This window comes from Citrus sinensis, chromosome 9 (assembly GCF_022201045.2).
Source record: "Citrus sinensis cultivar Valencia sweet orange chromosome 9, DVS_A1.0, whole genome shotgun sequence".
NCBI classification, from domain to species: Eukaryota; Viridiplantae; Streptophyta; class Magnoliopsida; order Sapindales; family Rutaceae; genus Citrus; species Citrus sinensis.
The window spans coordinates 1196454-1220724 of record NC_068564.1 but is presented as its reverse complement, the minus strand read 5'-3'; the positions used below and the strand labels follow the sequence as shown (position 1 = coordinate 1220724).

Sequence of the window (24271 nt, the reverse complement as noted above, 5' to 3'; positions counted from 1 at the left end):
AATACAGCCAAGTACCATGTCATCGATGGTAAAAAAATAATTTACACACCAATTAACAATGATTTTCTACTCTAGTGTCGTACAAATTGGCAAAATCTCGTGCTTGGCAAAGTTCGAGTGTGACCCGATCACCCGAGCATATCCATTGTCAGGATGCGTCCAACCCAGCTCGAGATGGGTCTTTTAGGAACAGGACTAAAAGTTTGAATTTATGTGTTAACTTTTTGAAAAAAAAAAAATTCATTATATTTTACAAATTTATAATGCATAAAATTTGATTTTTATTAGATTAAGCTTTAAAAGTTGGGTTGATAGGATTTAAAACTTTAAATATATGTTATGAGTGTGTCAGATAAATATTAAAATGTGTAATTTAATTAAAATAAATTTTTTTTTTTTACTTCTTCATATATTTATCGAGGTTTCAAGCCAGACTCAGGGTCTTTACGTGAAGCCCGAACCCAGTCCTAGTATTTAAAAAATATGGCTGGTTGGGGCAACCGAAAAACCCAGGCTCAGGTCAGGCGTATGTTTTTTGTTTTTTTTTTTTTTTGGCCATCTCTAGTGCAATACAATTTTTTTCATTTGTTTTCCTTCTTGGGAGGTTAAATAATAATTCTACTTTTACAACAACAAAATCAAGCGTAAAGGTTAAATAATAGTTCGACTCAACAAAATCAAGCGTAAAAAGCAAATACTGAGCGTTCACATTCACCTACTGTTCTTCAGCAGTGCTAGGTTCCACTGGCTTCAGATTTGGCACGAACGGCACTTTCTCCAGCAACCTTGTTTTACGAGCGCCGCTGCGCGGTGCATCAGTAGCAAACAGTCGTGATACAAAAAGGGTGGCTTCTGAACTTGGCGAACTTCCACTGGCCTTAGCCAATGTGTCTTGCAATTGCACCCTATTCTCTTTTTCACGTTGAAGCTTCTGTAGCTTATATTGGCTCCAAGCTGCTTGTATGGAACAAGCTGCCCAAGTCCTCCACTGCTGCGAGTAAAACCTATAGGTATGCCGAAGAAGCTTGCTGCGAAGCCTTCTTGATTTGGAAGCAACAGCCTTCAGGTCATCAGTCGTTAGAGCAAACGCTTCAACTTCTGTACGGGCTACTACAGTTCTGGTTGAGTTGGGGGGTCTAAATGAAGACTGAGGATCCAGAGCCCATGTGAGAAGTTCTTCTCCACACAAGTCACCGGTCCCAAGATGTGCCAAGTTAAAGAAACCTCCAAGTGTTCCACCATTAATATTATTGCTAGTCATGGAATCTAACTTGCCTTGCATGATGAAGAGCGTCTTATCAACCGGCCTGCCCTCCCGAAAAATCCAGCTTTTCTTTTCGTACAGGACCGGCTTCAGATAAATGCAAATATCATCCAGAGTTTTCGCGTCCAATGATTGAAACAGTGGCATCTTGAAATCCTAGAAAATACATGAGCAAGGAAAAGTTTAGGAAGAGACTTTTAGTTAATTAATGAACAACACTTCATTTAATCCTAGAGAAAGGGGAAAATTAAAACCGAGTAAATTAGAGGAGACGGATTATAGAAGGCATTGTATATCATCCCCAACTAATTCCTATTTTTTCAGCTTCATAAATTAATAAGTATAGAAGGGCACAAATTCAACAAAAGATAAAATAAACTCACAGTCATGAGCATTTTCCTAAAAGCAAGCCTAAAATCAGGCTCCGCTGGCTTCTGAAGTAGCAAAGAACGGTTGCTCTGAGCAGCAAGAAGTGCATGAGCTGCAAATCGTGATGGGTAAATTGTAGCACCTAAACTTGAAGTAATCCCACCACCTGCAGCCCATTCACCTTGTAACCTATTCTCTTCGGCATTCAGAAACTCTTCCAGGTTTCTTCTTTTATAGCGGCGCCAAGCTGCTTGTATAGAACAAGCTGCCCAAGTCCTCCACTGGTGCGAGTAAACCCTGAAAGCATGGTGAAGCTGCTTATAACAAAGCCTCCTCGATAACTCCGAGGTTACAGCCCTCAAGTTATCAGACATTAAAACAAATGCTTCAACTTCTGTGGCAGCTCTGACAGTTCTACTTGAGATGGGGAGGTAATGAGAGGAGTTAGGATCTAGAGCCCATGAGATTAGTTCTTCCCCATAGTAGTCACCAGCACTGAGATAGAAACCGCTTTGAAAACTCATTCTTCCACCCACCATAGTGGCACTCCATAATTTGCCTCGCATCACAAAGAGCATCCCATCAATTCTATCACCCTCCAGAACAATGTGGCTTTCCTCTGCGTAAAGCACTGGCTTGAGATAGCTGCAGATGTCATCTAGAGTTTTTGCATCCAAGTTTTGAAACAATGGCACCTTATAATCCAAGAAAAAACTTGTGTCAGGAGAAGTTTAAGAAGAAAATTCTAGTTAGTTAAATACAGGGGAAGGAAAACAGAGCAGAGAAGACAGATTATGGAATGCGTTATATATAATTATTAACTAGTTTCAGTTTGTTCAACTTCATAAATTGAGAAAAGAAAGAGTAAACAATAAATAGAAGATTTAAACTCTGTAAGGGGACTAGAGAAACTTACATTCAGGAGCAGTTCTAAGCCTAGTTCACTCTTAATATTCCTTTTGAGGTCACTGGGGAGATTATTAAGCAAATTCTCTACATCAACACCCTTGGTTTCTCGCCATACGTATTGTCGATAATTCCTAAGTTTCTGCTGGAGATCCCTAGAGAGCTTTCTAAAACCCATCCACTGCTCTATCTCTTGCCCCTTGAGTCTCATCTCCTCCGATCTTATAGTTTTTGACTGTAGATATATCTGTTTCCACACAAATCACACAGTTCATATTCATTGAAATAAACAATTTAATCTGTTTCATAAAAATTAAGGGACACGGATAAAATCGGAAATCATATACCGGATACCAATGAGAGAATTACCTGTATATTTCCAATGAGATAGAGAAAGAACACCAACCCAGAAATGGTAATCACAATGGCAAAGAAGTTTTCCCAAAAGTAGGAACTTGTTTGAAGGTTTTGACCAAAACAACTGCAAGAATTTGAATGCAATGATCATATATCAGAAAATATATATGCTCAGATATGGGTTCAGGAAATAAAAAGAAATTTCACCTTTTCAATTAAGAATAAAAGAAATTTTGACCATTATAAAAACATAGTTCAAGCCACTGGCCGTAATTTGCTAATGAGCATCAGGTAAGCTAAAACTTTAATTATAGAAGCCTGAATCACAAACCTGAGATTTTGGAGCCCCCATAGAAAGCAATGAGAGAACTTCTGTGGAAAATCTGTCACCTCTACAATCCCAGACTGAAGAGCATCTTGGAATATTCCGAAATCAAATATAGATGTATTTTGTGGTTTTGTAGGGCAAAAATCCTTTACAAAAGTGTTGTTCCCCGCAGTGTCATGACAGTAGAAGGAAGCATGACTGCATCCAGTATGATTTATACAGGCACTCTTCCAGCACGCTACCTCTCTTACTATGGCAAAAAAATACCACAAGGCTCCAAAAACCTGAAAAACCATCACTGGTTAATCTCCAAGAAATGATATGAATTAAATTGACAATGAAATTACCCTGAGTATGCTATTAGATAATTATTTGGATTTTACGTTCACCAATCACCAGTCATGCACATTGCGAATGTAAACACTTGCTTATTGTATTAAATAGATGGGAACTCTAACTCTCTAAGAGAAGGCAAAGTCTCTACAGCAACAATAAATAAGAACATTTGGTGGTAGCACGAGTATGTCAAAAAAAGAAACATGGCCAGACAAACATATTTAAAAGAGTAGTTAAAACATTGAGCAGTGTACATTAAAACCTGATCAAACATTTAGAAATGAATGAAAGACAAAAGAGGAAGAAAAAATTGATCTTGCAAAAGAAAAAATTAATCTTGGAAATTAATGAGTGAATGATATTTTTTACTTACATGACTTGCAACCATATAAAGAAGAAGATTGAACGCAGCTTTGAAGAATTTAGATTCATCAAGTTTGCATGAAGTCCTTGTAACGTTTGTAAACAATGGGTAGATCCGGATTAACCTTGGCACATACTGGAAAATAACAAAAAACTTTAACAATTTCAATCCACTCAAAACTTTTGAGCCCCTTGTTGTTTGAATGATAACCGAAACCACCACCTGCACAGAATACAGCAAGCTCAAAGTCCATATATAAGTGACATGAAATAATACTTGGAGGATAATATTAATACTTGTAAAATATCAAGAAAATTCTTATATGCAAGTTTACCTGTGGGAGTGGAAGAATGGCCAGAAGATCAATTGGCAAGAAGAACAGCAAATATTTCCTTGTAATTTCCTGGGCATATTCATTTAGACTTCGCTGAGGATATTCCCAACAAGGAGCAAAAGACTTCGTCCGCAATCGGAAAATAACGTAGATTATGTGAAAGAAATCCAAGAACGAACGGAGAAAAATAGCCGCAGTCCCCAACTTGTTGTCTAGTCGAAGGCACTTCTTTTCATCACTGATTACAGGAATGTATAAGAACAGAGGATCCAGTGAAATTGCAATCAAACAGGAAATAAGGAAAATCCAATTCCACAAAGGACCATGTGGGCTAAGGACTATCTTTAGATAAAGCATGCTTTTGCCCACAATGCCATAACGAGATTTTGGAGCTTTTGATACTTGTCTATTGGTCCTGATCCTTTCTATTTCAAGGGCTAAGCGTCGCCGAACTCTTGGCTTCAAAACTCTCCCAGCGCTACTACTTCCATAGTTGATTTCACCAGAGCTCTCCCTTGCGGTACCTCCCTCTAAATCAAAGAACCGGGACCTGAACGAAACAAAACATAAGGAGTTTCAAGATCATCACATCGTTTCAAACTGAACCAAAGAAAATTACTACAAAAATTAGCAGCCTAAACTTACATGATCAATACGTAAAATTAATAGTAGAAGTAGGCTTGTGAGCCTTGAGCACAGTAGCAAACACGTATATGGCCAATAAAAAGGGACAGAAGTTCAGTTGAGAAGGAGCAAGTTCCTTCCTAGCTGTTGCCTACGGAAAATTAAGATGAAGGAGCAAGGAAGCTGCAGCCAGTATTCTTATAAATTATATTAAGGAGCATGGCTCATTCAATATATCATTCAAATCATCCCAAACACATAACATATATACGCGGTTCCCAGCAAGCCTTGGGCAGCCTCAAGCCCTGCAAGAGTTCTTTTTCCTTTTTCCGCCAAATATGAAATAGAGGTACATATATCTCCCTAATATATAAATGGGATTAGATTTCTAAAATAGTATCGGTAGATTAAGCAAGCCGCTTCCTAGGTGTTGCCTAAGCATTTTCACATGTAACCCCATAATAGGAGTGTCTACATATACGTAATCCTTAGTACTAGTCGAATTTTTTGTACCAAATTTCTCGTTGTATTAACAAATTAACTTACATATTCATGCAATATGTATTCTGGAACACTTGCAAATTGTAACCCCAATATTGTTAACAATAATAGAAAAAAAATTGTTATTGATGATAGAAAAAAAATTGTTAGCAATGATTAAAAGTTTGGCTGTTGTTCTCTGCATACCTTACAATGTAATAACGCTTCTTTTATATATGACGTAATTCTCTTGAAAATGATAGGCAGCAGCTTGGAAGGTTCTTCCTTTCTTCTTGACTGAATATATCTTGCTCTTTTTTAACGGCACTACGTGCTTAAAAATACTTTAAAGAGTTGACTATTCAAACCGCGTAATTTATTTCTCCGAATCCAACTTTAACGAAAATTTTAAACTCATCTAATTAGCTTATTCTACTCATTTAATCTTGAAAGCATCTTTATTATTATTTAAACACTGACAATTTCACTTTATTCCATATTTCTATTAGTTTAACAATCTTCAATTTATCCCATAAAGTTATGAAAATATCACTATACTCCTATTTACCATTAAAAAACTATATATATATATATATATATATATATATATATATATATATATATATATATATATATAGGGGACGGATCAGCAGCCCTCTAAAAATACTCTTAATTTTACACTAATTAATATCCATTAGATTTGAATTGAATCAATGGATGAGAGTAATTGAAATTAAATCTTCAAGATCTTTTAATATTCTCTCTCTCCATGTGGTCCCCACCTAAAATTTTTCTCACTCTCTCTCCATGTGCTCTCTCTATCTTCTCTTCTCTTGTTCTTTTTAACCTATGACTTTTTGTTTGCTTTTTTCTTTCTTCCTCAGTCATAAAAAGTCTTAACTCTCTCCAGTAAAAATTCTTTACTCTCTCCAACTTTTAACTCTACAACTCTTCGTGAAGATGCCTGAAAATAATGAATATTTGGTATGTGTCATACTTTTATAATTTTTTTTTTACAATTAATTTTACCTAACTTTTCTAATTCGTAATTTTTTCAATATTTTTATCTTTTTATACATTATTTATTTTTCTTTCAATTGTTTGACACATTACAGGGGAACAATGGCGAAGAGGTTGAAAACAATCTTGAACAATTAGAGGCACCATATGTGGGGATGCTTTTTGAAACATTAGAGCAAGCTAGAAACTACTATGAAGATTACGGTAGACAAGAGGGATTTTGGATTCGAACTCGATCTTCTTCCAAGAGTAGAGTATGCTGCAATGAGGTGACTAGTGGACAATTTACTTATGCCCATCAAGGAAAGCATGTGCAAAGATTAATAAGTCTAATTTTATGGAAGAACACAATGAAAAAGATGCAAGTGAGGTAAATACAAAAAAAAGAAGTAGAAATTGTTCAACAGTCAAATGTGGGTGTGAAGCTAGTATGCGGGTTATGTATGACAAATGGTCAAACAAGTGGAAGATTACGGTTTTCAGGGACTCTCACAATCATAAAGTAGTTACTCCTGCTAGAAGAATAAAGATGAAGTCAAACAAACACATGCCTAAAGCTGCTAAGAATTTGACTGAAGCTTTTCATAAAGAAAATTTGCCTATTGCAAAAGTTCGTTCAATTCTAGGAGGTTCGCAAATGGGCTTTAACGACAGAGATTGCTATAATCACTTAAGGAATGTGCGTCATAGGCAATTGGATGGAGGGGATGCCCAATTAGTCCTTATATATTTCAGGAAAAAGCAAGCTGAGAACCCTCAATTTTTTTATGCAATCCAATGTGATGAAAAAGGGCAAGCAACCAATTTTTTTGGGTAGATGCTCGATCACGGTTGGCATATCACTGTTTTGGGGATGTAGTTTCATTTGACACAACTTATAGAACAAACAAGTACGATATGCCGTTCGCACCATTCACAGGAGTGAACCACCACTTACAGTCAATACAATTCGGTTGTGCACTCCTACAGGATGAAACAGAGGTAACATTTCAGTGGCTTTTTGAGACATGGCTTGAAGCTATGGGAGGACGTCCTCCAGTTTCTATCATTACTGACCAAGACTTGGCAATGAAAAGAGCAATTGTGATGGTTTTTCCAAATACTCACCATCGATTATGCCTTTGGCATATTAAGAAGAAGTTTGCCGAGAAGTTGTCACATGTGTACTTCAAGAAGTCAAGATTCAAGATCGGATTGAAAAAATGTATTATGTCTACTTACAAAGTAGAGGAATTTGAAGAAACTTGGAAGAGTTTGATTATAGAGTATAAATTGGAAGACAATGAATGGCTAAATCATCTATATGAAATACGTGCTTCTTGGGCACCTGTTTATAATCGTAGTATTTTTTTTGCTGGAATGAATACTACAGGACGAAGTGAGGGCATTAATTCATTCTTTGATGGCTTTGTAACATCCTCGACAAATCTTAGAGAGTTTGTTGTGAAATATGAAGAAGCGTTGAAAAGGATTATTGAAAAAGAAAGTGATGAAGATTTTGAATCAGAACACAAATATCGAATTGTCAATGATGGAGAATTTCTTTTGAAACATGCATCCCAATTGTATACCAGAAATGTTTTTAATAAATTTAAGAATGAATGGAGCCAAGTTAATCGATATAAAGTTGAAGAGAATGGATGTGATGCTGAATTTCTCAAGTACCTAGTGAGAACAAAGTTTGGAGAATCTGAAGAGTTTATGGTGAAGTTAAATCCGCAAACTTATGAGGGTACTTGTGATTGTAAAAAATTTGAGTTCGTTGGAATACTTTGCAGACATATGCTGAAAGTGTTTGTTCGTTTAGACATTGATAAGTTGCCGAATCATTTTATTCTTCCAAGATGGAGACAAGAGGCAAATAAATTTAGAAAGATTGATTTGAGAGATTTTTTGAAAAATGATGGTAAAGAAGAATTAGAGGCTTTGAGACTAAGCCATATGTGCCACCAAGCTACTAAATTAGCATGTGCTGCTGCATCTTCAAATGAGGCATACTTGATTTACATGGATGGTATCAACGAGCTAGCAAAAAAGTTGTTAAATATTTCAAACCAACCAGCAACTGTTTGCCAACAGAAAGATGATCCTTGATTTAGCATTAGTTCATCTCAACCATTACTTTTGGATCCAAATGTTTCACAAACCAAGGGTCGGAAGAAAGATGTTAACAACACTGGCAGAATCAAAAGTGGTATTGAGTTGGCTCTTGGCAAGAAGAAGAGGAAGTGCAATTCATGCGGCAAACTTGGACATGATAAGCATATTTGTCCTTTAAATCCAAGTAGAAAAAGCATTGAAATATCAAATCCAGGTAAATTGTAAATAAAATCTTGTGATAATTACCTTTCAATATTAAAGATCTCTCTAAAAAGTTTATTTTTAATTATTTGCAGAAATATTACGGAATGAAGAAATGAGTTAAATTGATATCAATATAATCATAAAGAGGATTGTTGTAAGTATGCTTAGACTTTGATTGATTATGTTCATTGAAATTTATATGTTTAATAGCCAACTTCTTCAATTTTTAGTTCTTCACTTGTATATGTGATTTGAGTTTTATTGTGCATAGTAATTGCCTCAAACTATAGGCTTAAGTTGTATTCTGCAGACCATTGATGCTACTTATTTTTCTTCATTGTTGTTTTCACTCGTTTCCCCTCTTATTTTCTTTTATTGTCAGTTTTGCGTAGCATTGTTGTTGAAATCCTTCCAGGAGGACTCAAAAAGTTGGGCACCAAAATCATTGACGAGGAATATTGAAGCAACCAACTTGTTTCATTGGTTAAAGAAGTCTCTGTAATTTTGTCTTATTCAGTCATTTTAGACTTACTTTATGGACCACTTAAAGCAAATTCTCAAATTAATTATGATGTAATACTAATAATTTTAAATAGCACAAGGCAAGGTTTCTATTTGTTTGCTCAAAATTGCTATTATTTTCTCTTTCTTTATTTTTATTCATAATATAGAGTAGAGATCATATTCCCATTTGCACATTTTTTTTTTCATGTACTTAAGATTATAATATTTTTATTCATAATATGTGGTAAATCTTTGTACCAATCATATCTAGACTTGAGATTTGAAGAAAAACTTCTAATGCCATGTCGTTGTCAATAGACATCCTTTTTCACAAGAATTTTTTGTTAAACTTGAGTTTGATGACTATTTTGATGGGGGACTAGTTCCGCTGGTTAAAATTAATAATTTTGTGCTTTCAAATGGTACGTAGAGAGAGAAAAAAAGTGAAAGAAAGAGTTGTGGAGTTAAAAGTTGGAGAGAGTAAAGAATTTTTGCTGGAGAGAGTTAAGACTTTTTATGACTGAGGAAGAAAGAAAAAAGCAAACGAAAAGTCATAGGTTAAAAAGAACAAGAGAAGAGAAGAGAGAGAGAGAGCACATCACGTGAAGGAAGGGAAAAAATAAAAGAGTGAGAAAAATTTTAGGTGGGGACCACATGAAGAGAGAGAATATTAAAAGATCTTGAAGATTTAATTTCAATTACTCTCATCCATTGATTTAATTCAAATCTAATAGATATTAATTAGTGTAAAATTAAGAGTATTTTTAGGGGGCTGCTGATCCGTCCCCATATATATATATATATATATATATATATATATATATAAGGTGGGGGGTACGTAGGTAAACTGAAACATACCACATACCCTATTGAATTAGAGTTTCTATCAGTTAAAAGTTATGGGTCAAAGGCTTAAAGCATGTTTTAGACAAATCACTTGTAGTAGTAAAATCGACCCCTATAAGGAGAAATTCTTGAGTACATCAGAGTTATTACACCCGATTAATACATGTATGACATATGTAATTCAATTAAATGTAATGATCAATTATATGGTAATTTTTCAAAATAAATGCACACTCCTCTTATTTACTCGAGAATCTTTCTACCATAAGATCCTCTACTCTGTCATTAGGCAAAACTTGGTTGGCTGGCATTGAGGAGATATACCCAAAAGATGGATGAGAAGAGAGCTAATAATACTTTTTGCATATGTATATATAGAATAGGAGAAATTCTTGTGTACATTCAAAATGCCACGACATTAAAGCAACAAACTCTGCCTTTCTAGAGCTATGTAATGAAAATACGAAAGGCCTAAAATCAGGCTTCCCTGGCTTCAGAAGTAGCAAAGGTCCACTTATGAATTATGATTGTCTAGAAGTGCCTGAGTTGCAAATTGTGATGGGTTAATGTAGCACCTAAACTTCGACGTTGACGAAACCTCGCCACCCCTGCAACCCATTAACCTTGTAACCTATTATCTTCCGCATCCACAAACTCTTCAAGCTTTCTTGTTCTTTATCGGCACCAAGTTGCCCAAGTACTCTTCCATAGGTGCGAATCTACTTACCATTTAGCTGCCTCAAAAATAGATTGGCATTTGGCAATAATATATTTCTCGTAAACATGAAGGCAATTGCTGAAAAATTTTAATATATTCGCAAGTGCACGAATATAGAAATAAAATAGTGGCAACGAGGTCGAACCCACAAGGATTGTTATAAATTGAAAAGTCTAATTTAAATCTAAAATTTATATTAATCCTAACCTAGTTGAGTAAATTGAGTTTTTAAGAGAAATAAAATTAATTAAACTAAGAAAACAATTAAAGCAAATGAAAATTCAATAAGACAAAAATTACCAAGATTTCAGAATCCACCAAAATTACCAAGATTTCATAATCCAGCACTATTCAACTAGTAATTATCTAATTATTAATTAATCCTTAATTTTAGAGTGACAACTTAAAATCAATCTATGTCATCTCATGGATATAACAATTAAGCCCAAATAAAGTTAATATTGTGTAAGTTCAAAGTTAATCTTGTGTAAGTTCTTTTTCTACTTAAATAGTATAATATCTAAGCATTCCATGTAAACATATTGAATAACAAAAAGTCAAAGTTTTCTTAAACATCATGTGTAAACAATTTAATGAAATACACAAAATTAAAGATAATTATGTATAAACATTATAGATCCAAGTATAGATTTAGTCAAATATTAATCTTAACAATCAATAATGCTCGGTGAACTTGCTTCCGTCGAACGATTCTTATACATGGTGGGATTGACCACACACTTCGATTAGAAAGAATCTCCTTGAGGAAAACACCCCGGGGGGCCTGGGGGCGGGGGGGCGGGGGGAGGGGGCTCACTGTTAAATTTACAGTCTATAACCAGCTAAACCATTTAACAGATATGACAACTAATAATAAAGAAACATAGCACAAAATATCAAAACGAAGTGTAAAAAGGGTGAAAAATAAAATTAAAAAAAGAGTACCAATGTTAAACACAACCCTTACAAATAATGAAATCAATAGAGACTGTTCATCAATCTAAAACCGACAATTATTTTCTTTGATCTACATTGGAGATAACAAGAGAGTCGTGGAGAATGTTTTGACATGTGCGTGCTTTCTCACTGGCTAGTGTAATTGTTGTGAAATTCAAAACTATTCAAAAAAGCTAGTCGTCGTGTGCAGACAAATTAGAGGTCGTCAAAAATAACTAATTTAAACATATTTAAATTGGGAGCAACAAATAAAATAAAACTAACCATGGAAAGCCGAATTATTGCTGCTCTTCCTTTTCCTCTCTGCCGAATCGCGTCTGCTCTTTTTCCTTCTTCCGGTGGCTGCCCTCTCAAAAGCCAAAGTCAGCTTTATAGTTAGCTAAAATGAGCCACCGACCTTGTCAATTTTAAAGCCGAAGTCCAAGCCTTTTGATTTCTCTTGGTCTTGCACATGCACTCCACTTGAAATTTTCATTCTTTTTTTAATGCCATGCAATTGCTTCTTACATGCTGGCCACTTTTAAAGCTAAAATCACTTTCTCATCTTTGTCCACATGTGAGTGGATGAATGAATTTGTTGAATTCAGTTTCCTTGGCTTGAATTCACATGCATATTTACATAATTCCTCTCAAAATTAGTTAATTAATGCTTTCGAAATTGAGCTCCTTTCTGTTTTTTTTTAATCCACAATCTCCAATTAATTCCCTATCCAACAAATTAATTTAATTAATTAAAAATAACTAATAATTATATAATTAAAGGTAAAATATGTATACATTATATGCTCATCAGCAATATACTAACGAAAAAACCTCTTTAAGAAGCAAATAATCAATCACTGCAACAATGTTTCCAATTCAGTTGCTTTTTCCAAACCTTATGTTGGTTGTCTACTATTAGACGACATACATCATTTTCCTAAAGCCAAAACAGACATGCTTTTGACGACTTCTTGTTTATTTTAAAACAACAATGCATCCTGTATATATTATATAAACGACATGACGTATGACAAACTCTATTAACTAATGACAAACATTAAATTTATTGTCTATTAAAGGTTTGTTTATTCAATAGTGTGCTTCAAATTCAACAGTGACATAGCACAGCCACAAATCCGATGATGACGATAGCTCATTGTTTTAATTTTTCACCAATTTTGGCCATAAAGTGTGAATATTTTTGAAAACTTTTTACTTCTTTATCTTCCCTTGGTCCCGGCTATTTTGGTATTCTCGCATACTCTGTGTTGAGCATAGTCGCAATCATGCTTATAAACTACGAGCGGCAACAGTTTTCTCTTTGAATTTGGGACAGGGGATGAGGGTTGATATCTCAAGTAGTCAAGTTCTGTACATATTACTTTTTTTCTTTTAACATTCAGATACTTGGAAATTTGTTAAATAAGCAATAGAGGTTGAATTATTGGCAACCAACAGTTGCCACATTGAATCTAAAACTCTTCTGGATTCTTTTAAACAAATTATTCCTGATAACTTGAATACAGATTGCATCATAATGTACGCGAGCAATAAACCATGATTCTGTACTTGTCAGGCAAGAGTTTAGTCCTGTAACAAAGCCACACACATAAACCATAAAAATAACCAATATATGTTGTTGGGCCTATAAACAAGATGTGACCAGTCCTTATCAATGATTTTAGGCCCTATTCTCTTGGGCAATCTGCCACCCTGTGAAACATTTGAGTAGTGAAACACCGTGTGGCTATAGTATGTCTATCTACTGTGATGGTCTTTTCGAGTTCCTCTTAGTAAGAAGGTAATCAAGAATGATGTTGAGTTTTGACGTCAGGGTATCTGTTTGACATAAGCTACCTTAGTCATCACATTTTTCAAGTTAGTTCAGGAGACTTTTGGTAGAAGTACATGTTCTTCTGGGAAATATCTTAGTAATGGAGACTTTTGAGGTGAAGAGCTTCCTACATATGTTTTGAATCCTCTACTTTTAAGCCCGCTTCAACTAGTACTGTTCTTACTGTTACGACTGTTGAAGCCTTTACTCTAAAGGCTGATGACTTGAGGGAAGTTGTGCATGAGTTTTGGCGGGTTCATAACATGCAACTTCCCCACATTTATAGGTTTTACTCACCCGAGTGGAGGACTTCGAAAGCTCGTGTCATGCAGGCAGCTTGGCGTCGCTATAAGAAAACGAAGTTGCACGAGACAACTATGTGCGCAGAAGCTGGAGGAAATTTGTCTATGTTTAGTACCGCCATTTATGCCGCACGATTTTCTTCTATTGATGCCCTTGATAGTAAGGGGTGTCAAAAAAGCCCGCCCGGACCGGACCCGGCCCGGACCCGGCCAATCCGGTCCGGACAAAACCCGGACCGCATGCATATAAAAACCGGATCCGGGTTTGAAATTCTCAAACCCGGACATTTCCGGGCCCGGGTCCGGGTTCAACACAAAAAACCCGGAACCCGGACCGGACCCGGTTTTTTAATAAATTTAAAAAATAAATATATTATATATAAATATATAATTATAAATTTATGATATGTTAGATGTTATTTAAATTTATTGTGTTGTTGAATTTAATTTATTTATTTTATATATAGATTGAATGAGTTTAAGTTAGAAATTAGATGAATTTAGGTATTAGAAAGTAGATTGAAATAATTTTTATTTATCATTTGTGCAAAATTTGCATTGTTAATGTGTTATATATTTGTATTTGACTATTTTCTTTTTTAAAGTTTGAGATTGAATGAGTTTATTTGATTATTTTCTTTTTTAAAATTTGCATTGTTAGAGAAATGAAAAAAAAAATTAAAGAAAAAAATTGAAAAAAAATTGAAGTTATCACATGCGGGTTTTAAAAACCCGGATCAAAACCCGGACCCGGAAGGTGCCGGGCTCAAGCCCGGACTGCACCCGAAAAAACCGGGTTTTAACCCGGGTCCGGGCTTGCATTTCTCTCATCCGGTCCGGTCCCGGGCAACACCAAAACCCTGACCGGACCCGGATTTTGCCAAGTCTACTTGATACCACTGCTACACGGCGTAAAGGCGCTCTTAGGATAGGGACCGCTTCAGAGATAGGAATGGCAAAAAGTGGGATCGGGCTCGGGCTTGACCAACCCCGAACCTAACCCAATCAAAAAAATTTGAAGCCCGACTTTAAAAAAGTCCGAACATTTTATAGTTAGGATCGGGTCCAACCCGGCCCGAATCAGGTCAACGTCGGATCAGGCTCAACCCGACCCTACCGAAATAGTTTTCAAATTATTTTAATATTAAACTATTTTTTAATGTTTTGTTTTATATTCATGTTATTTTAATATTTTTCTTCTATACATGCACCTTCATTCAATAATTTAGGCAACTCAAATTTGTCAATATCTTGTAATTTTATGACCACATCCCAAATTCATTCATGTTACTTTTTAATTTTTGTTCTCTTTCTAGTTATAATACCATGAATATAAAACAAAAGAAATAATTTTTCTAATTTAAAATAATTAACAAGACAAAGGCAAAATATACAATATAATTAATCACAAAATAATGCACAAAACAACCAATTAATAGGAATACTTTTTAAAATTCAATTCCATAATCCAACTTTAAAAACACACAATGTGATTAAATTAAAAAAAAAACACATAATTCAATTCCACAACCATTTCAACCCCACACACAAATCAATTCCAAAATCCAACATTAAAAACTCACAATGCAATTAAATTAAAACCACACATGTAATTCCACAACCATTTTAGCCATACACAATTCAATTCAACAACCCAATACAAAAAATAAAAAATAAAAAAATCATGTCTTATACAAATAAAAACACACAATTTAGTTTCACAACCCAACATTAAAAAAAAAAACATGTCTTATACAAATAAAACCTCATAATTCGGGTTGGGTGATGTTGTGATGTGTGTAAAACTTGTGTTAGCTTTTTTTTTTTTTTTTTTCAAATAGGATCAGGTTGGGCTGGGTAAGCTTAAAGTCCGACCCTAACCTAAAATTTGTTAGGGCCTAAAAATTTTGACCCTAACTCGACCTAAGACCGAAAATTCGGGTCAAAGCCCTAAAAATTAGGGTGAGGTCAGTCGGGCCAAATTGCCAAACCTATTCAGAGACCTCCAAATTTTAGAGAAAATGCTTGCACATGTAAATTTTTAGACAAAATTTATCATCCCACCTGGTGTGTTAGCCGGACTATTTACACTAGCCATCAAATGAACCATAAAATGTTAGGAATTTTAATATTTGAATCCGAATTGATATTGCATTTAATTATTAAATGGTAAATATTAATTTACAAATTATGAACTTCACCATACAGGTAAAAATCAAATGTCAAACGCTAACTTAACAATGTGAAAATCAATCAGTTGTCACATATACTTAACTATAAATTAAAAAATTAGATTAGAAGACTTTAATTGAATGCTACCTAGAACTGAGAATTACAAGTAAAATCTCAGTTTCCAGAATGATACGAATAAAATAAATTATTTTTTTGGAAATAAAAAAGACATAGTTATTGTAAGAGAGATTGTAATATTTTGAAGTTTGAAATTCTTGAGAAAGTGGCTAGACGGTTGTGAGAAAGCGGCTAGCCGGTTTTAGTCCAGAGAGCATATTTTTATTTCAACAAAAAACGGCTAGCTGGATTTTAAAACTGGCAAACCATTTGATTCCAGTGAACATTTTGGACTAAAAACAGTTAGCTGAATTTAATAACCGGTAAACCAGTTGCTTATAAAATTCTCTCTGGAAAAGAAATGAAAATCCGGATTTTGTATGCGGCATACCAATTGTGAATAGATGTCAATTTCAAACCAAATAATGTGTCTTTGAAAAAGTACCATTTCAAATGGTTGTAATTTTTCAATGAATAAACGTTTCTTCATTAAATAGACACTCATATTAATTCAAAATATAGATTATTACAGATTTCATACATATTCTTGGAATACAATCTTATTTGCTAGAGATTGTGTTCACGATTTGTTATATCTGAGGAGTAATTTGCTATTAAATTCTATAACAAACCAAGAGTGGTGAGGACAAATAAAAATTTAAAAGAAAATGTACAAATACGTCTCAAAGAAAAGTGTACAAATACGTTTCAAATCCTATCAAAATTTTCTCTGTAAATTAGCTTGAGTTGAAATTATTGTTACTGTTTGCGTCATCACTTCTCTTCTTCGTCCTCCTCTACAACTACAACTTCTCCCTGTTGTACACACTACATCTCTTCTAGTGGTCAATTGCAGCCACGTGTCAAACTTGAACTGACCTTCAGCTTCTTGCTCAGCCCATTCAGCATTCGCAAATTCAACTGACTTCTTATGATTAAGAGAAATATACCGTGATTTATTCTAATTTGAACAAACCTCAGGGGAAGTATATGTTAATAAACCAATGATTGAATGCGCAATAATCGCTCCCGTGCAGCCATTAATCATGTAAGGAAGGCCTAAGATGGAAGTAACTTCAATGAATTTTCCCAATGCACTTAACACAAAAATAACCAGAAAACTTGTCTTCAAAAACATGCTGTGGCAGCTGTTTTAACTTTGGACACTATCCGCACAAACAGATGAAAGCAAACATCAAAGAGCCCTTCTACTGCCAGCTGGCCACTCCTGGCCAGCGGCCAGCTAGCTCTTCAGAGAAAAAAAGGTCGCCGACATTCACTATATAGCAATCTACTATTTACTAAATATCAGTATCAACAGTTTATTTATCCTTGAATTCGAACACCCAACTAAGGGTCGATGATAGCTCAAGCTCTCTAAATATTCTTACATAAGATTCTTGTTTCCCACCTGAGTGTGTTGGCTAAATTGGCACTGTTAAATGAACCGTGAGATGATATGATGACCATACATCAATAGCAAGTCAATTAACACATTATCTGAAATGAACAGTTGAAATACAAGTTGAAAAGTTCAACAGTACTCAAAACGAAATATATATAGTACATACTTTTCCAATTGTTTCTTTCAACATTTCAGTCGGACTTAGTAAATTGCTTGGGAGACTTTCTAATTAATGGGCTTGCTAAGACCACCAGCACTTAAAAAAATCATTATGAATGCACTCTTATAGTTGTTTGAATCTTGTTCTTTACACCCTTTTTATTCTATTTGTTGCCTTCTACACAGCAATTTAATTTAGGCATAGAGCAACAGTGTAATAATGCTTACCAGACATTTCAGCACTAATACATAACCAGGTGCACAAACCACAAGAACTGACAATCTATTAACAGGCAAAAAACCACAAAATCTGAATAACCTATTGATCTTTGAGATTGATCTCGCCTCAACTCTGATAAAATGTTGGTGATATTCTCCCGTGCAACCTGGCACCCTGTCAAACAATAAGTGAAACACCAACGTAAAATGCTTCTATATCCTACTATCTTAAACTTATCTAGTTATTAATGACTAAATGAAACCAAGTACCTGGAGAGTCTCATACTCCATTTTCACAGAACAGACTTTAGTAGATTTCTACTAGAATAACGGCGGCGCCAGGCTAATTGTATTATACGAGCTGCATCTTTCACAGAATAATTTGAGTTGAATTCAGTTGAGCTAGCAACTTGGTGCTCAATGAACACATGTTTCAGGTCATGGGCCATAAGACCAAAGGCTTCAACATTTTTCAGCGCTTGAACACTTCTGGTTGACATAGGGATATTGGATAAAGAGCGGTCACGTAGAACCCAAGCAACAAGTTCTTCTCCCCAAAAGTCGCCATCTGCCAGGTGATCCTTCCTGCTTATAAATTTACTGTTGTCTCTGCTATGACTAGTGTTTGCAGAGCCATTCGTTCTCTCCTTGGAGGTATAGATCCACATTTTGCCTTGGACAATGAAGAGCATCTCATAAATTGGGTCTCCCTCCAAGACAATATGAGTGTGCTTGAAGTAGAAAGCTGGCTTTACACAATCACAAAGTGCATCCAATACTTCTTCGTCTAATGTTTTAAACTCTTTTACCTTTATATACATTCAAGGATACGAATGAGAATATATCAAGTATCCAGCAATAAAAGGGTGAATTGGTGTGAAAGGTTATGAAATACAACTAGTAATCACCAAAATCTGACAGGCTAAATACCAAACCATCTAAATTTCTCTCCATTTACTTAAAGAAATTGACAAGCCTTCCCTTTATTGAACATTTCCCTTAGAATTTATTGCTTAAAACCTTCGCATTGTAATGATTAACTCCTTAATAAGGCAATTAATTGTGCCACTGAAATGTATGTGTCCATAGATGGTTTATTGTGGAAGATAAAACACAAGATATTATCAGTAATCAAATCTTATTTAATATACATAATAGATTTTGCTGCAGTTGAATCAAAATTCTTGACATTGGTAGTTAATAGTTGTTCTTTGTACATAATAAGTTCATAGAAGAAGGTGATAAAATACAAGAAGATTGGAACTCCCTACCAGTTACAAAGGTGAGCAGTGCTAAAAAGACAAAGGACTCACATTCTTTAGCAGGTCTAAGCACAGTTCACGCTTTATATTCCTTCTGAGTTCTTTGGGAAGAATACTAAGTGAACTCTCTACATCAATAGTATCAGGTTTTCGCCATATGTATCGTTGATATATCTTAAGCTGCTGTTGAACAGACCTAGAGAGCTTTTGAATGGGCATGTGCTCATTCATCTCTTGCATCCTCAAGGTCATCTCCTTTGGTCGTGTAGCTTTGGTCTGCAGGTATATCTGTTTCACAGGAAGCGCAGTTCATAAGAGTTAAAAATGAATATCCTCCTTCATCTTCAGCGTATAAAAATGAAGTGAAAGATAACAACCAAATGATATATATCTACCTGTATATTTCCAATGAGAAAGAGCATCAACACCAAACCAGAGATGGTAACCAAGATGACAAAGAAGTTTTCCCAAGCATTGCTACTTGTTTGCAGGTTCTGACCAAAACAACTGCAAAAAATTAAATTAAATTCTAATATATCAGAGATTAATCTTCAAAGCTGTAACTTCCATATATCAGAGAGCAATAAAAATTTTAGGATAAGTATTGCACTTCATCATGCATCATGCATCAGCAAATAGTGACCCAATTTGTAGAGGGACTTGATTATAAAAAGATATGAAGAGTTCTTTCACCATCCAGAGAAAAGAATGAAAGAATTTAACAAGTATAACAGCATGATGCTCTGCAAGCTAGTCACCATAATTAGAGCATCAGATACTTTGTTATTTCATCTAAAAATAGCTTATATGGTAAATAGAATTTCATTGTTTTTGGTTTCCATTTTGTTCCCTGTCTCCAATGGTACCAATGACCTATTGTTAAGACTCCATTCTTTCTAGGAAACTATACGGAAGAATGAGATTACAAATCCAGATAGTGTGCCAAAAATATGGTGATTAGTTGTCCAGTAGCATTGAGAACAACCATAATCACTTGTACAGAGCACTGAGGATGACATTAATGTACTGGCAGAGGGGACAAAGTGGGATGACTGAACCACAATTACCTTTCTCTGTATCAATTCCATCCGGATAATAACAGAAATTAAATTGATATAATCATATAAAACAGGAATGCTAAGGTCAAAATTATACATTCATTGAAGACAAACAGTGATTAATAGCTAGTGTGGCTGTGCAGAAGACCTGATATGTAAGCGCCCTCCCACCCATAAGAAAAGTATCTTATATGCACAAACCTGAGATTTCTCAGGCCCCACCGAAAACAATGTAAGAATTTCTGTGGAAAATCAGGCACCTCCACTATACCAGACTGAAGAGCGTGCTGGAATATTCCAAAGTCAAGGATGGTTGTATTTTGTGGCTTTGTCGGGCAAAATTCATTTAGAAATTCGTAGTTGCCTAGACTGTCATAACAGTCAAAAGAACCACGAGTGCATCCAGTGTTATTAAATAAGCAGGCTTTCTTCCAGCATTCAGTTTGTCTTTCTATGGCCGAAAAATACCATAAGGCTCCAAATACCTAAAAAGTCCAACGAGTACGACTTGATTAAAAAGATGGACAGTCGAGATATAATTACCTATCCAGATAGACAAAATTGACAAGGAAACTGCTCAACTGAAATAAATTGTTGTTGGAACATGCACAATGTGAGATGGAACTATGACACAAATCACTATTTTAGAAAATGAATGGTGAAAATTGAAACACTGTAGGCTCATTTGCTGCCTCAAGTATGACCCTGGTAAAGCAATTAGAAATGAAATGTAAAACAAAAGGTGAAAAAATATATTGTACCACCGAAACATAAGAGTGACTAAACTTACATGACTTGCAAGCACGTAAAGCAGAAGATTGAATGCTGCAATGGCCCATGTAGCTTCACCAAGTTTTCCTAAAGTCCATGGGTAGATTCTAATCATCCTTAGCACAAATTGGATAAGAACGGAGTATTTCAACAACATCATTCCACTCAAAATTTTCAAGCCACTCATTCTTGGGATGATGGACAAAATCACCAGCTGGACAGAGCACAACAAAAGATTAAAGTCTGCAACTTATATCAATTACGTACACAACCAATGTTAATATGAAAAACAATATCATTTGCGTGATGACTACACATATCTATAACTACAGTAGGAATCAAGAATTGTTAAAAAAATTATAAGATAAAAGACATAAGCTTTTCTTTTCCTAATTCTTGTCATTCGACATAAAAATGAACGTTTAACTCTAAAACAGCATGCATCACCTGTGGGAGAGGAAACACGGCTGGAAGGTCAACAAACAAGGAGCCCAACCAAAATTTCATTAGACTTTTGAGTGAATTATTTGCTTCATGTTTAGCATTAACAGAAGCAACAAGATCAGCAAGCAGCTGGGGAGTAATGTAAAATATGTACAAGAAATCAAATAGAGAACGGAGACCAGTAGCTGTAACAGCCAACTTATAGTCCAATCTAATGCACTTTTTATTATCATTCACCACAGGAATGTAAAAAAACAGAGGATCTATTGAGACTGCAGCCATCGATAGAAAAAGCTGAATTGAGCTCCCAGAATTCCCCTGTAAGTGGACTATTATTTTATTCCAGTTAACCAGAGCTTTGAGTAAACAATTTTTATCACTTAGTTCCAGTAATTTTACAATGCCCCCCATTTCATATATTTTTACAGGAGAAGAAATTGAACTTCTCTGGTTTATCTGAGACCTTGACTCTGCTTCATCTCTTCCTGTACCTTCCCCTGACCTGAACAAAAAACATCAGTGGCATTAAAATAATAAGAATAAGAATAACTTTAAATTAGCGGAAATTTAAATCACTTACATGGTTGGGAAATAGGCCAAAATTCTTATATTATCGTGCGATCTGTGTTTGGATAAAATTTCTTCTTGCAGATTCTGGACAGAGGATATTTGGGTTGACTCCAGGTTAGGCAAAGAGCACGGGTTGTCTTTTGGTTTAAAGACAAATCAGTAATCACCATCGAACTTGAAGATTGACCGGAGTTGCATGCGACAGGACGATATTGCCCTTACACTGAAATTGATTACAAAACGGAAAATTGAAAATAAATAAAAAATAAATAAATTACATACTAAACCAATACAAATTCTTCTCCATGCTTTGTCCCGAGGAATCTTCATGAGTGATTTTCATGCAATTTTTTTTTTTACTCAAGTGAATATGACCAAAAAAATTGATTTGAGTTTTATGTATTTTTTTAAAAATTTTTAATCTCTATAATTAAATCAGTTTCTTAATATTCTGAGTAAAAGCAATAGATTAGGGCTATAAATTCTCCTTACATAGACAAGGAGGAAACTAAACTACAATAGGCGATAACTAAAAATTAACATAACCAAAGAATGGAACTAAGATTTTGATTCAATGCTCAATGGGGACTAAACACTTTTTAATTTTAATTTAGAAAATTATTGGAAAATTTTGTACTTTTACCACTTATCTCTTGTATGATTTTCATAAATAATAATAGTAGGATACATATTTCAAAACGATCTATTAGATGATGTGGCATTATTTCACGTGATAAATAAATAAAATCTTATCTCAAATCATCATTCTCATTCCATAAAACCTTTTACATGAAATTTCCCAAAAATATACTACTTTATCACATAGTTACAACAAACCTTACGATTCTCCGGGTTGGTCAACAATTTCTCGGCAATATTTTTTATTTTTTTTCCTGAAAGACTTCAATTAGCACAAATTTCAAGAAACTTACATGGCAAAAGTAAATAAAACTTGCATGATATCAACACGGCAGAAGAAGAAAGCTTCTTTGAAGAAGCAAGATCGCTGCAAATTAACACTTGAATGAAAAGCTGAAATGAGTATTGTTCGGAAAATGCTTGGAAAATGTTCTACGTATATTCGTATTGATTTGGAAAGTTGACTTGAGCAACCCCACCAAACGGAAGAGTTATCAAGGATTCAATGATGAGAAACTTCGTCCAATAGGAGAAAAAACAATCAATGCGTCAAAGGCCCATGATGACGTGAACACCAAACCCGAAGACTAACTCAAGTTAAACATGTAAAGACAACATTACTCATAATATACAAGTGATATCTTTAACACACATTACACGACAACAATTTTTTTTTTAATTATATGAGACTATTACTTAAACTACAATTCATATTACATGAGAGTATAACTGATATTTATAAATCAGACTATTAGTGGGACCAACTTACATCAATGCTAATGGAGCTATACCTAGATTTTAACTCTCACTAATATTCGAGAGAAGTTTACTCCACTCACTACTGGGATCAGCTTACATTAATGCTAATGGAGATTTGCCCAGATTTTAACCCTCACTAATATTTGAGAAATATCTACTCCACTCACTCTTGGGTAAGAAAGAAAAATGTCCTCACTCAATTATACAATATAATTAAGGAAAGAAAGACCCCCACATTACGCTTGTGAGGGTTCAAATTGCTGCCCTCCAACCATAACCACTCGGTCAAGAAATATCTACTCCACTCACTCTTGGGTAAGAAAGAAAATGTCCTCACTCAATTATACAATATAATTAAGGAAAGAAAGACTCCCACATTACGCTTGTGAGGGTTCAAATTGCTGCCCTCCAACCATAACCACTTAGCCTTTTGGCCGAGTGGCTATTACACGTCAATAAGTTGACGTCTCAAAAATTGAATCCTAATTATCGGGAAAAAAGTATTTCATGTAATAAATTGATAATAAAAATCTATCGTCTAACCTACACATGATTCGAGATATATTAAAAAAAATTATCAGCATAACTAGTAAATTATAAGAATATGGCTTTATACTTTATGAAAATAATGTTTATGTGCTGTGCTGAATGATATTTCACAATTTCTGAAAACGATTAACTAAGCATATGGCATATAATGAGAATCATTTTATTTAGGATGAATTTTTTTGTTACTAAAATTAACGTAGGTCATTGCAATGAATTATTTTAAAATATTTTTGAAGCCAAGGTTTAGCTCCAATAACAAAGAGCATCCTTCCTAAAATTTAGGTCTTGGGCTTGAGCTTCAATGAGTGAGTGTGAGTA

General features: G+C 34.7%; 2 protein-coding genes across 3 annotated transcripts; both read right to left on the bottom strand.

The window, feature by feature from the left end:
- Nucleotides 1–638: 638 nt before the first annotated feature.
- LOC102617340 (cyclic nucleotide-gated ion channel 1-like) lies at nt 639–5283 on the bottom strand. The gene is made up of 8 exons (XM_006490616.4): nt 4904–5283; nt 4259–4808; nt 3934–4146; nt 3228–3508; nt 2909–3020; nt 2550–2786; nt 1648–2328; nt 639–1420 (listed from the first exon to the last, which is right to left on the bottom strand). Coding segments are annotated over exons 1-8 (2781 nt in total). The 5' UTR covers nt 4906–5283; the 3' UTR covers nt 639–715.
- A 12354-nt stretch (nt 5284–17637) lies between these two features.
- LOC102607015 (cyclic nucleotide-gated ion channel 1) lies at nt 17638–23077 on the bottom strand. Of its 2 annotated transcripts, none has more exons than XM_006490492.3 (9): nt 22939–23077; nt 22017–22229; nt 21440–21938; nt 21012–21206; nt 20423–20706; nt 19559–19670; nt 19215–19451; nt 18172–18710; nt 17638–18076 (listed from the first exon to the last, which is right to left on the bottom strand). In XM_006490492.3, coding segments are annotated over exons 2-8 (1845 nt in total). In that variant the 5' UTR covers nt 22019–22229; nt 22939–23077; the 3' UTR covers nt 17638–18076; nt 18172–18194. The 2 variants fall into 2 exon arrangements, with proteins under 2 accessions (XP_006490555.1, XP_024958667.1); XM_025102899.2 differs by having other exon boundaries at nt 21900–21938; nt 22939–23075.
- Nucleotides 23078–24271: the final 1194 nt, after the last annotated feature.

Excerpts from the sequence above, each read along its gene's own strand:
- LOC102607015 (XM_006490492.3), bottom strand. Across the intron at positions 20,707-21,011 it reads TTTACGTGCTTGCAAGTCAT|GTATTTGGAGCCTTATGGTA; the intron begins GTAAGTTTAGTC and ends TGGACTTTTTAG. Across the intron at positions 19,671-20,422 it reads TGGGGCCTGAGAAATCTCAG|TTGTTTTGGTCAGAACCTGC; the intron begins GTTTGTGCATAT and ends AATTTTTTGCAG.
- LOC102617340 (XM_006490616.4), bottom strand. Across the intron at positions 3,021-3,227 it reads TGGGGGCTCCAAAATCTCAG|TTGTTTTGGTCAAAACCTTC; the intron begins GTTTGTGATTCA and ends AAATTCTTGCAG. Across the intron at positions 2,329-2,549 it reads GCTTAGAACTGCTCCTGAAT|GTGCCATTGTTTCAAAACTT; the intron begins GTAAGTTTCTCT and ends TTGGATTATAAG.